This window comes from Procambarus clarkii, chromosome 55, assembly GCF_040958095.1.
Source record: "Procambarus clarkii isolate CNS0578487 chromosome 55, FALCON_Pclarkii_2.0, whole genome shotgun sequence".
Lineage (NCBI taxonomy): Eukaryota > Metazoa > Arthropoda > Malacostraca > Decapoda > Cambaridae > Procambarus > Procambarus clarkii.
The window spans coordinates 26,002,233-26,015,551 of NC_091204.1; the positions used below are offsets into that span (position 1 = coordinate 26,002,233).

At 57.0% G+C, this 13,319-nt stretch overlaps 1 protein-coding gene across 2 annotated transcripts in view; it reads left to right on the forward strand.

The window, feature by feature from the left end:
* Positions 1-13,319, forward strand: part of LOC138352915 (tripartite motif-containing protein 59-like) — a 64,106-nt gene that overhangs the window by 36,248 nt on the left and 14,539 nt on the right. The window contains exon 4 of one of the 2 annotated variants that reach the window (XM_069305561.1): positions 261-407. The exons of the other annotated variant lie outside the window; for it this stretch is intronic. Coding sequence (XP_069161662.1) covers positions 261-407 — 147 coding nt within the window. The remainder of the gene's footprint in view (positions 1-260; positions 408-13,319) is intronic. 2 annotated transcript variants of the gene reach the window in all.

The window sequence follows — 13,319 nt, forward strand, 5'->3', positions numbered from 1 at the left end:
ATGTTTGTGTTGGTAATGACAGGTGCAGGAGACCATCAGGGAGGCCCTGGAGATGATGACCACAGAGACAGGTGCCACAGCTGACCCCGTACACCTGGGAGACTCAGCCTCCACCATTAATGTTTGTGTTGGTAATGACAGGTGCAGGAGACCATCAGGGAGGCCCTGGAGATGATGACCACAGTGACAGGTGCCACAGCTGACCCCGTACACCTGGGAGACTCAGCCTCCACCATTAATGTTTGTGTTGGTAATGACAGGTGCAGGAGACCATCAGGGAGGCCCTGGAGATGATGATCACAGAGACAGGTGCCACAGCTGACCCAGTACACCTGGGAGACTCAGCCTCCAGCATCATGAATATAGTTCAGGAAATCACTAGAGAGATCCCCCAGAAGCAATTAACAGTAAGTTTTTTATTTTCTCTCATAGGTCATACCACAAGATAAAGAGTTGAGTTTTGAGGAGAGGAAGCCTGTTCCTAGGTTTATCGGGGTTCCCCAAGGTCAACTACTGACTTTCCTTAACATACAATCCACAATAGTTGCCTAACTCCTGGATAAATATTTACTGGTTGGTGAACAGAGGCAACAGGTGAAAGGCAACAGGAAAGATGTTAACCATTTCTGGCCTGCATGGTGATTGAACCTGTGATCCTCTATTGAACCCGGGAACCCAGGTGGGTGACACTCCACCAACCTACCGGGAAAGCATCCAGGAAGACAGTGAACCAAAACAGACCACTGATGGGATCGAAGAAACTGAAGCCTTGAAAATGCTAATAAACTTCCAAACAATGCCGGCACCAACCCCCCTGCCAGTAGAGGGGGGCTGGAGCTACAGGTCCAGCACCATTCCTTCCAGTAGAGTTGGGCTTGAGCTACAGGTTCAGCACCAACCCCCTGCCAGTAGAAGCGGGGGGTTGGGAAGCTGGAGCTACAGGTCCAGCACCAACCACCTGATAGTAGAGTTGGACTTGAGCTACAGGTCCAGCACCAACCCCCTGCCATTAGAAGTGGGCTGGAGCGACAGGTCCAGCACCAACCCCCTGCCATTAGAAGTGGGCTGGAGCTACAGTTCCAGCACCAACCCCCTGCCAGTAGAGGTGGGCTGGAGCTACAGGTACCGAACCAACCCCTGCCAGTAGAGGTGGGCTGGAGCTTCAGGTCCAGCACCATCCCCCCTGCCACTAGGAAGGAGAGGGTGGAGCTACAGGTCCAGCACCAACCCCCTGCCTGTAAAGGTGGGCTGGAGCTACAGGTCCAGCACCAACCTCCTGCCAGTAGAGGTGGGCTGGAGCTACAGGTCTAGCACCAACCCCCTGCCAGTAGAGAGGGGCTGGAGCTATAGGTCCAGCACCAACCCCCTTCCAGTAGAGGTGGGCTTGAGCTACAGGTCCAGCACCAACCCCCTGCCAGTAGAAATGGGCTGGAGCTACAGGTCCAGCACCATCCCCCTGCTAGTAGAAGTGGGCTGGAGCTACAGGTCCAGCACCAACCCTCTGCCGGTAGAGGGGGGGCTGGAGCTACAGGTCCAGCACCAACCCCTTGCCAGTAGAGGGGGGGCTGGAGCTACAGGTCCAGCACCAACCCCCTGCCAGTAGAGGGGGTGTCTGGAGATTCACGTCCGGCGCCAACCCTCCTGCCAGTAGAGGGGTGGGACTGGAGCTACAGGTCCTGAATCAACCCCCTGCCAGAAGAGGTGGGCTGGAGCTACAGGTACAGGACCAACCCCCTGCCAGTAGAAATGGGCTGGAGCTACAGGTCCAGCACCAACCCCCTGCCAGTAGATGGGGGGCTGGAGCTACAGGTCCAGCACCAACCCCCTGCCAGTAGAAGTGGGGGGGGGGGGGAAGCTGGAGCTACAGGTCCAACACCAACCCCCTGATAGTAGAGGGGGGCTGGTGCTACAGGTCCAGCACCAATCCCCTTCCTGAAGAGTTGGACTTGAGCTACAGGTAAAGCACCAACCCCCTGCCAGTAGAAGTGGGGGAGGGGGGAAGCTGGAGTTACAGGTCCAGCACCAACCCCCTGATAGTAGAGGGGGGCTGGTGCTACAGGTCTACCAACAATCCCCTTCCATTAGAAGTGGACTGGAGCTACAGGTCCAGCACCAACCCCCTGCCAGTAGAGGTGGGCTGGAGCTACAGGTCCAGCACCAACCCGCTGCCAGTAGAGGGAGGTGTCTGAAGATTCACGTCCAACGCCATCCTCCCTGCCAGTAAAGGGGTGGGACTGGATCTACAGGTCCAGAATCAACCCCCTGCCAGAAGAGGTGGGCTGGAGCTACAGGTACAGAACCAACCCCTGTCAGTAGAAGTGGGCTGGAGCTTCAGGTCCAGCACCATCCCCCTGCCAGTAGAGGGGGGCTGGAGCTACAGGTCCAGCACCAACCCCCTGCCTGTAAAGGTGGGCTGGAGCTACAGGTCCAGCACCAACCCCCTGCCAGTAGAGGTGGGCTGGAGCTACAGGTCCAGCACCAACCCCCTGCCAGTAGAGGGGGGCTGGAGCTACAGGTCCAGCACCAACCCCCTTCCAGTAGAGGTGGGCTTGAGCTACAGGTCCAGCACCAACCCCCTGCCAGTAGAAATGGGCTGGAGCTTCAGGTCCAGCACCAACCCCCTGCCAGTAGAGGTGGGCTGGAGCTACAGGTCCAGCACCATCCCCCTGCTAGTAGAAGTTGGCTGCAGCTACAGGTCCAGCACCAACCCCCTGCCGGTAGAGGAGGGGCTGGAGCTACAGGTCCAGCACCAACCCCTTGCCAGTAGAGGGGGGGCTGGAGCTACAGGTCCAGCACCAACCTCCTGCCAGTAGAGGGGGTATCTGGAGATTCACGTCCGGCGCCAACCCCCCTGCCAGTAGAGGGGTGGGACTGGAGCTACAGGTCCAGAATTAACCCCCTGCCAGAAGAGGTGGGCTGGAGCTACAGGTACAGAACCAACCCCCTGCCAGTAGAGGTGGGCTGGAGCTACAGGTCCAGCACCATCCCCCTGATAGTAGAAGTGGGCTGGAGCTACAGGTCCAGCACCAACTCCCTGCCGGTAGAGGGGGGGCTGGAGCTACAGGTCCAGCACCAACCCCCTGCCAGTAGAAGTGGGCTGGAGCTACAGGTCCAGCACCAACCCCCTTGCCTGTAGAGGGGGTGACTGGAGATTCACGTCCAGCGCCAACCCCCTGCCAGTAGAGGGGTGGGACTGGAGCTACAGGTCCAGAATCAACCCCCTGCCAGAAGAGGTGGGCTGGAGCTACAGGTACAGAACCAACCCCCTGCCAGTAGAGGTGGGCTGGAACTTCAGGTCCGGCACCAACCCCCTGCCAGTAGAGGGGGCAGGAGCTACAGGTCCAGCACCAACCCCCTGCCGGTAGAGGTGGGCTGGAGCTACAGGTCCAGCACCAACCCCCTGCCAGTAGAGGGGGGCTGGAGCTACAGGTCTAGCACCAACCCCCCTGCCAGTAGAGGGGGGCTGGAGCTACAGGTCCAGCACCAACCCCCTGCCAGTAGAAGTGGGCTGGAGCTACAGGTCCAGCACCAACCCCCTGCCTGTAGAGGGGGTGTCTGGAGATTCACGTCCAGCGCCAACCCCCCTGCCATTAGAGGGGTGGGACTGGAGTTACAGGTCCAGAACCAACCCCCTGCCAGTAGAGGGGGGCTGGAGGTACAGGTCCAGCACCAACCCCCTGCCAGTAGAGGTGGGCTGGAGCTACAGGTCCAGAACCAACCCATCTTGCCAGTAGAGGTGGGCTGGAGCTAAAGGTCCAGAATCAACCCCCTGCCAGAAGAGGTGGGCTGGAGCTACAGGTACAGAACCAACCCCCTGCCAGTAGAGGTGGGCTGGAACTTCAGGTCCGGCACTAACCCCCTGCCAGTAGAGGGGGCAGGAGCTACAGGTCCAGCACCAACCCCCTGCCGGTAGAGGTGGGCTGGAGCTACAGGTCCAGCACCAACCCCCTGCCAGTAGAGGGGGGCTGGAGCTACAGGTCTAGCACCAACCCCCCTGCCAGTAGAAGGGGGCTGGAGCTACAGGTCCAGCACCAACCCCCTGCCAGTAGAAGTGGGCTGGAGCTACAGGTCCAGCACCAACCCCCTGCCTGTAGAGGGGGTGTCTGGAGATTCACGTCCAGCGCCAACCCCCCTGCCATTAGAGGGGTGGGACTGGAGCTACAGGTCCAGAACCAACCCCCTGCCAGTAGAGGGGGGCTGGAGGTACAGGTCCAGCACCAACCCCCTGCCAGTAGAGGTGGGCTGGAGCTACAGGTCCAGAACCAACCCATCTTGCCAGTAGAGGTGGGCTGGAGCTAAAGGTCCAGCACCAACCCCCCTGCCAGTAGAGGGGAGGGGGCTTGAACTTCAGGTCCAGCACCAAGCCCCTGCCAGTAGAGGGGGGCTTGAGCTACAGGTCCAGCACCAACCCTCTGCCAGTAAAGGTGGGGGGTGGAGCTACAGGTCCAACACCATCCCCCTGCCAGTAGAGGTGGGCTGGAGCTACAGGTCCAGCACCAACCCTCTGCCAGTAGAGGTGGGGGGTGGAGCTACAGGTCCAACACCATCCACCCTGCCAGTAGAGGGGGGGGGTGGAGCTACAGTTCCAGCACCAACCCCCTGCCAGTAAAAGCGGGCTGGAACTACAGGTCCAGCACCAACCCCCTACCAGTAGAGGGGGGGGGGGGCTGGAGCTACAGGTCCAGCACCAACCCCCTGCCAGTAGAGGGGAGCTGGAGCTGCAGGTCCAGCACCAACCCCCTGTCGGTAGAGGGGGGGGGTGGAGCTACAGGTCCAGCACCAACCCCCTGCCAGTAGAGGGGGGCTGGAGCTACAGGTCCAGCACCAACCCCCTGCCGGTAGAGGGGGGGGTGGAGCTACAGGTCCAGCACCAACCGCCTGCCAGTAGAGGGGGGAGGGTGGAGCTACAGGTCCAGCACCAAGCCCCTGCTAGTAGAGGGGAGCTGGAGCTACAGGTCCAGCACCAACCCCCTGCCGGTAGAGGGGGGTTGGTGGAGGTACAGGTCCAGCACCAAGCCCCTGCCAGTAGAGGCGAGCTGGAGCTACAGGTCCAGCACCAACCCCCTGCCGGTAGAGGGGGGGGGTGGAGCTACAGGTCCAGCACCAACCCCCTTCCAGTAGAGGTGGGCTTGAGCTACAGGTCCAGCACCAACCCCCTGCCAGTAGAAATGGGCTGGAGCTTCAGGTCCAGCACCAACCCCCTGCCAGTAGAGGTGGGCTGGAGCTACAGGTCCAGCACCATCCCCCTGCTAGTAGAAGTTGGCTGGAGCTACAGGTCCAGCACCAACCCCCTGCCGGTAGAGGAGGGGCTGGAGCTACAGGTCCAGCACCAACCCCTTGCCAGTAGAGGGGGGCTGGAGCTACAGGTCCAGCACCAACCTCCTGCCAGTAGAGGGGGTATCTGGAGATTCACGTCCGGCGCCAACCCCCCTGCCAGTAGAGGGGTGGGACTGGAGCTACAGGTCCAGAATTAACCCCCTGCCAGAAGAGGTGGGCTGGAGCTACAGGTACAGAACCAACCCCCTGCCAGTAGAGGTGGGCTGGAGCTACAGGTCCAGCACCATCCCCCTGATAGTAGAAGTGGGCTGGAGCTACAGGTCCAGCACCAACTCCCTGCCGGTAGAGGGGGGGCTGGAGCTACAGGTCCAGCACCAACCCCCTGCCAGTAGAAGTGGGCTGGAGCTACAGGTCCAGCACCAACCCCCTTGCCTGTAGAGGGGGTGACTGGAGATTCACGTCCAGCGCCAACCCCCTGCCAGTAGAGGGGTGGGACTGGAGCTACAGGTCCAGAATCAACCCCCTGCCAGAAGAGGTGGGCTGGAGCTACAGGTACAGAACCAACCCCCTGCCAGTAGAGGTGGGCTGGAACTTCAGGTCCGGCACCAACCCCCTGCCAGTAGAGGGGGCAGGAGCTACAGGTCCAGCACCAACCCCCTGCCGGTAGAGGTGGGCTGGAGCTACAGGTCCAGCACCAACCCCCTGCCAGTAGAGGGGGGCTGGAGCTACAGGTCTAGCACCAACCCCCCTGCCAGTAGAGGGGGGCTGGAGCTACAGGTCCAGCACCAACCCCCTGCCAGTAGAAGTGGGCTGGAGCTACAGGTCCAGCACCAACCCCCTGCCTGTAGAGGGGGTGTCTGGAGATTCACGTCCAGCGCCAACCCCCCTGCCATTAGAGGGGTGGGACTGGAGCTACAGGTCCAGAACCAACCCCCTGCCAGTAGAGGGGGGCTGGAGGTACAGGTCCAGCACCAACCCCCTGCCAGTAGAGGTGGGCTGGAGCTACAGGTCCAGAAACAACCCATCTTGCCAGTAGAGGTGGGCTGGAGCTAAAGGTCCAGAATCAACCCCCCTGCCAGTAGAGGGGAGGGGGCTTGAACTTCAGGTCCAGCACCAAGCCCCTGCCAGTAGAGGGGGGCTTGAGCTACAGGTCCAGCACCAACCCTCTGCCAGTAAAGGTGGGGGGTGGAGCTACAGGTCCAACACCATCCCCCTGCCAGTAGAGGTGGGCTGGAGCTACAGGTTCAGCACCAACCCTCTGCCAGTAGAGGTGGGGGGTGGAGCTACAGGTCCAACACCATCCACCCTGCCAGTAGAGGGGGGGGGTGGAGCTACAGTTCCAGCACCAACCCCCTGCCAGTAAAAGCGGGCTGGAACTACAGGTCCAGCACCAACCCCCTACCAGTAGAGGGGGGGGGGGGGCTGGAGCTACAGGTCCAGCACCAACCCCCTGCCAGTAGAGGGGAGCTGGAGCTGCAGGTCCAGCACCAACCCCCTGTCGGTAGAGGGGGGGGGGTGGAGCTACAGGTCCAGCACCAACCCCCTGCCAGTAGAGGGGGGCTGGAGCTACAGGTCCAGCACCAACCCCCTGCCGGTAGAGGGGGGGGTGGAGCTACAGGTCCAGCACCAACCGCCTGCCAGTAGAGGGGGGAGGGTGGAGCTACAGGTCCAGCACCAAGCCCCTGCTAGTAGAGGGGAGCTGGAGCTACAGGTCCAGCACCAACCCCCTGCCGGTAGAGGGGGGGTGGTGGAGGTACAGGTCCAGCACCAAGCCCCTGCCAGTAGAGGCGAGCTGGAGCTACAGGTCCAGCACCAACCCCCTGCCGGTAGAGGGGGGGGGTGGAGCTACAGGTCCAGCACCAACCCCCTGCCAGTAGAGGGGAGCTGGAGCTACAGGTCCAGCACCAACCCCCTGCCGGTAGAGGGGTGGGGGTGGAGCTACAGGTCCAGCACCAATCCCCTGCCAGTAGAGGGTGGGTGGGTGGAGCTACAGGTCCAGCACCAAGCCCCTGCCAGTAGAGGCGAGCTGGAGCTACAGGTCCAGCACCAACCCCCTGCCGGTAGAGGGGGGGGGTGGAGCTACAGGTCCAGCACCAACCCCCTGCCGGTAGAGGGGGGGGGGTGGAGCTACAGGTCCAGCACCAACCCCCTGCCGGTAGAGGGGGAGTGGAGCTACAGGTCCAGCACCAAGCCCCTGCCAGTAGAGGCGAGCTGGAGCTACAGGTCCAGCACCAACCCCCTGCCGGTAGAGGGGGGGGTGGAGCTACAGGTCCAGCACCAACCCCCTGCCGATAGAGGGGGGGGGTGGAGCTACAGGTCCAGCACCATCCCCCTGCCGGTAGAGGGGGGGGTGGAGCTACAGGTCCAGCACCAACCCCCTGCCGGTAGAGGGGGAGTGGAGCTACAGGTTCAGCACCAAGCCCCTGCCAGTAGAGGCGAGCTGGAGCTACAGGTCCAGCACCAACCCCCTGCCAGTAGAGGGGGGCTGGAGCTACAGGTCCAGCACCAACCCCCTGCCAGTAGAGGCGAGCTGGGGCTACAGGTCCAGCACCATCCGTCCTGCCAGCAGTGGGGGGGGGGGGCTGGAGCTACAGGTCCAGCACCAACCCCCTGCCAGTAGAGGCGAGCTGGAGCTACAGGTCCAGCACCATCCGTCCTGCCAGCAGTGGGGGGCCTGGAGCTACAGGTCCAGCACCAGCCCCATGCCAGTAGAGGTGAGCTGGAGCTACAGGTCCAGCACCATCCGTCCTGCCAGCAGTGGGGGGGCTGGAGCTACAGGTCCAGCACCATCCGTCCTGCCAGCAGTGGGGGGGCTGGAGCTACAGGTCCAGCACCAGCCCCCTGCCAGTAGAGGGGGGCTGGAGCTACAGGTCCAACACCAACCCCCTGCCAGTAGAGGCGAGCTGGAGCTACACGTCCAGCACCAGCCCCCTGCCAGTAGAGGTGAGCTGGAGCTACAGGTCCAGCACCAACCCCCTGCCAGTAGAGGCGAGCTGGAGCTACAGGTCCAGCACCAACCCTCTGCCAGTAGAGGGGAGCTGGAGCTACAGGTCCAGCACCAACCCCCTGCCAGTAGAGGCGAGCTGGAGCTACAGGTCCAACACCATCCGTCCTGCCAGCAGTGGATCGGGGGGGGGGGGCTGGAGCTTAGGGTAGAGAGGAGGGAGAACTACCAAAACCTTCCAGAAGTGACACACAATATGGACAATCATTCATATTTGCAAACATTCATGGTTTAAAGCCTAAGTCAAGGAATAAAGTTAAGTTCATAAATGGCCTCCTATTAGAGTCAAACTCAATATTTGGGACATTCACGGAAACTCATACAAAAGATTACATGGATGGTGAAATCTGGATTCCAAATTTTTATCTATACAGATGTGATAGACAAACTAGGTCAAATGGAGGAATAGGTCTGTATATTTAAGAAGACCTGGTAAGCACAGAACTACTAAACTAATGAGGTGGTAGAGGTACTTGGACTTAAGGTTGAGAAACTAAACCTAATTATTATTCTAATATATAAACTGCCAGATACAACGGTTGAGGAATTCACAGAGCAGATGCACAAAATAGAGAACATCCTTGATAACCTAGCAAACCCAGCTCCAGATATTATCTTCCTTGGAGATTTCAATTTACCGAGTCTAAGATGGAGAATGGCAAACACAAATATCATAGTAGGGAGTGACCCGGGAAATAACCAACCACAGGTCAGAGAACTTTTGAGATTCTGTGACAAATTCTCGCTCAATCAACAGATTACAGAAGCAACTAGGAACGAAAACACACTAGACTTGTTATTCACAAACAATGATGAGACAAACAATCAGAGACATCACAATCTCAGATACTTCATACTCAGACCATAAGCTCATTGAAGTGCGTACTAGCATAAATAACGGTAGTAGGTCTAAGAGACCCAACAAGCGAGAAGGAATATTCAATCAATTCAATTTAAACAATAGGAGGATTGACTGGGAAAAAATAAATGTAGACCTTGCAACCATTCAATGGGAGACGGTCTTAAGCGACAAAACTCCCACACAGGGAATAGCTCAACTGACAGCTGAAGCTTACAAGGTCTGCTTGAAGCACGTGCCTATGAGGAGGAGCAGAAAGAGGACCACTCTAGAAAGAGAACGCAGACGACTGTACAGGAGAAGGAAAAAAATAACGGAAATGCTTCGGCAGACACAACTATCACAAGCAAGGAAAATAAGCCTAAGCAGGGAGATCGAAGAAATAGAACAAATGTTGAAGCGATCATATGAGTCTGAGGAAATTGAATTGGAACAGAAAGCTATACAAGAGATAAGGAAAAATCCAAAATATTTTTTCTTATACACAAAATCAAAATCCAAAACCTCGACCAGTATTGGACCGTTAATTACAAATGAAGGTACGTACACAGAGGACAACAAAGAGATTAGTGAAATTCTAAGAGGCCAGTATGAGGCTATGTTTAGCACACCAATAAACAACATGAAAGTTGATGACCCAGACAGCTTCTTTATGAATGACATTCAAGCTGCAGATAATATAACGGATATTACCACAAACTCGGAAGACTTTGAAAGAGAAATTGACAATATGCCTATGCACTCAGCTCCTGGGCCTGACTCATGGAATTCAATACTCATAAAGAAATGTAAAATACCAGTAGCGAGAGCACAGCTCAGTGTAATATGGAGAAAGAGCCTGGATACAGGGGAGATACCAGCAGCACTTAAATCTGCAGATATAGCTCCGTTGCACAAGGGGGGGAGTAAAGCCTTGGCAAAAAATTACTGGCCAGTTGCACTAACATCACTCATAATAAAAGTGTTTGAAAGAGTGATTAGGAATCAAATTTCTAGTTTTATGGAAAACAATGAATTGCACAATCCAGGACAACATGGATTTAGAGCGGGAAGATCCTGTCTGTCACAGTTACTCAACCACTATGACAAAATCACAGAAGCTCTAGAAGAAGAGCAAAATGCAGATGTTGTATACTGCTGTATACGTTGTATACGTTGTATGATGTTGTATACAGATGTTGTAAAGGGGTACTTTAATGTTGTACTTTGTAAAGGGATTCAACAAATTTGACCATGGGGTGATAGCTCACAAAATGAGGTCAATGGGAATAACTGGAAAAGTAGGACGCTGGATACTCAATTTCCAGTCGAACAGAACACAAAGAGTAACAGTCAATCAGATGAAATCGAGTCCAAGCGATGTTAAAAGCTCTGTACCTCAAGGTACAGTCCTTGCACCGCTACTGTTCCTTATTCTCATATCTGATATAGACAAAAATACACGTCACAGCTTCGTGTCGTCCTTTGCAGATGACACAAAAATCAGCATGAAAATTACCTCTGCTGGAGACATTGAAAAACTACAAGCAGATGTCAACAAAGTTTTCGATTGGGCAGCAGAAAATAACATGATGTTTAACAGTGATAAATTTCAGGTACTCAGGGACGGACAAAACGAAGATCTGAAACATAATACAGGGTACAAAACACAATCGAATCTTCCCATAGTAGAAAAACAGCATGTCGAGGATTTGGGAATAATGATGTCCGACGATCTAACGTTTAGGGAGCATAACCAAGCAAATATCGCGTCAGCCAGAAAAATGATCGGATGGATTACGAGAAGTTTCAAATCCAGGGATCCCATCACAATGGTTGTACTCTTCAAGTCACTTGTGTTGTTCCGTCTCGAGTACTGCTCAGTACTCACTTTCCCCTTCAGAGCAGGAGAGATTGCTGAAATAGAGGGAATACAGAGAACATATACGGCACGCATAGACGAGATAAAACACCTAAATTATTGGGATCGTCTCAAAGCTCTCCAAATGTACTCTCTAGAAAGGAGACGAGAGAGATACAAAATAATATACACATGGAAAATACTGGAGGGCCAGGTCCCAAATCTACACAGAAAATAACAACGTACTGGAGTGAACGATATGGAAGAAAATGCAAGATTGAACCAGTGAAGAGCAAAGGTGCCATAGGCACAATCAGAGAGCATTGTATAAACATCAGAGGTCCGCGGTTGTTCAACGTCCTCCCAGCGATTATAAGAAATATTGCCAGAACAACCGTGGACATCTTCAAGAGAAAACTGGACTGTTTTCTAAGAGAAGTTCCGGATCAGCCGGGCTGTGGTGGGTATGTGGCCCTGCGGACCGCTCCAAGCAACAGTCTGGTGGACCAAGTCTCACAAGTCGAGCCTGGCCACGGACCGGGCTTGGGGAGTAGAAGAACTCCCAGAACCCCATCAGCCAGGTACAGGTCTGCCACCAACCCCCGGCCAGTAGAGGAGGGCTGGAGCTACAGGTCCAGCACCAACCCCCTGCCAGTAGAGGGGGGCTGGATCTACAGGTCCCGCACCAATCCCCTGCCAGTAGAGGGAGGCTGAAACTACAGGTCCAGCACCATCCACCCTGCCAGTAGTGGGGGGGAAGCTGGAGCTACAGGTCCGGCACCAACCCCCTGACAGTAGAGGGGGGTTGGAGCTACAGGTCCAGCACCAACCCCTTGCCAATAGAGGGAGGGGGGGGGGCTTGAGCTACAGGTCCAGAACCAACCCCCTGCTAGTAGAGACAGAGGGGCTGGAGCTTCAGGTCCAGAACCAACTCCCTGCCAGTAGAGGAGGGGGGGTGGAGCTACAGGTCAAATACCAACCCCCTGCTAGTAGAGGGGGGCTGTAGCTATAGGTCCAGCACTAACCCCCTTCCAGTAGAGGGGGGGGGCTGGAACTACAGGTCCTGAACCAACCCCCTGCCAGTAAAGGGGGGCTGGAGCTACAGGTCCAGCACCAACCCCTGCCAGTAGAGGGTGGGCTGGAGCTACTGGTCCAGCACCAATCCCCTGCCAGTAGAGGAAGACAGGAGCTACAGGTCAATCGCCAAACTCCTTCCAGTATAGAGGGGCTGGAGCTACAGGTGAAGGACCTACCCCCTGTCATTAGAGGGGGGGGGGTGCTGCAGCTACAGGTTCAGCATCAACCCCCTGCCAGTAGAGGTGGGGGCTTCAGCTATTTGTCTAGCACCAACCCCCTGCCAGTAGAGGGGGGCTGGAGCTACAGGTCCAGCACCAACCACCTGCCAATATAGGGAGGCTGGAGCTACAGGTTCAGCACCAACCACCTGCCAGTAGAGGGGGGCTGGAGCTACAGGTTCAGCACCAACCACCTGCCAGTAGAGGGGGGCTGGAGCTACAGGTCCAGCACCAGCCACCTGCCACCTGAGGGGGGCTGGAGCTACAGGTCCAGCACCAACCACCTGCCAGTAGAGGGAGGCTGGAGCTACAAGTTCAGCACCAACCACCTGCCAGTAGAGGGGGGCTGGAGCTACAGGTCCAACACCAACCCCCTGCCAGTAGAGGGGGGCTGGAGCTACAGGTTCAGCACCAACCACCTGCCAGTAGAGGGGGGCTGGAGCTACAGGTCCAATATCAACCCCCTGCCAGTAGAGGGGGGCTGGAGCTACAGGTCCATCACCAACCCCCTGCCAGTAGAGGTGGGCTGGAGCTACAGGTCCAGCATCAACCCCCCCCCCTGCCAGTAGAGGGGGGCTGGAGCTACAGGTTCAGCACCAACCACCTGCCAGTAGAGGGGGGCTGGAGCTACAGGTTCAGCACCAACCATCTGCCAGTAGAGGGGGGCTGGAGCTACAGGTCCAGCATCAACCCCCTGCCAGTAGAGGGGGGGCTAGAGCTACTGGTCCAACATCAAACCCCTGCCAGTAGAGTAGGGGCTGGAGCTTCAGAGGCCAGCACCAACCCCCTGCCAGTAGAGGGGGGCTGGAGCTACAGGTCCAGCACCAATCCCCTGCAAGTAGAGGGGGCTGGAGCTACAGGTCCAACATCAACCCCCTGCCAGTAGAGGGGGGCTGGAGCTTCAGGGCCAGCACCAACCCCCTGCCAGTAGAGGGGGGCTGGAGCTACAGGTCCAGCTCCAATCCCCTGCCAGTAGAGGGGGGCTGGATCTTCAGGGCCAGCACCAACGACCTGCCAGTAGAGGTGAGCTGGAGGTACAGGTCC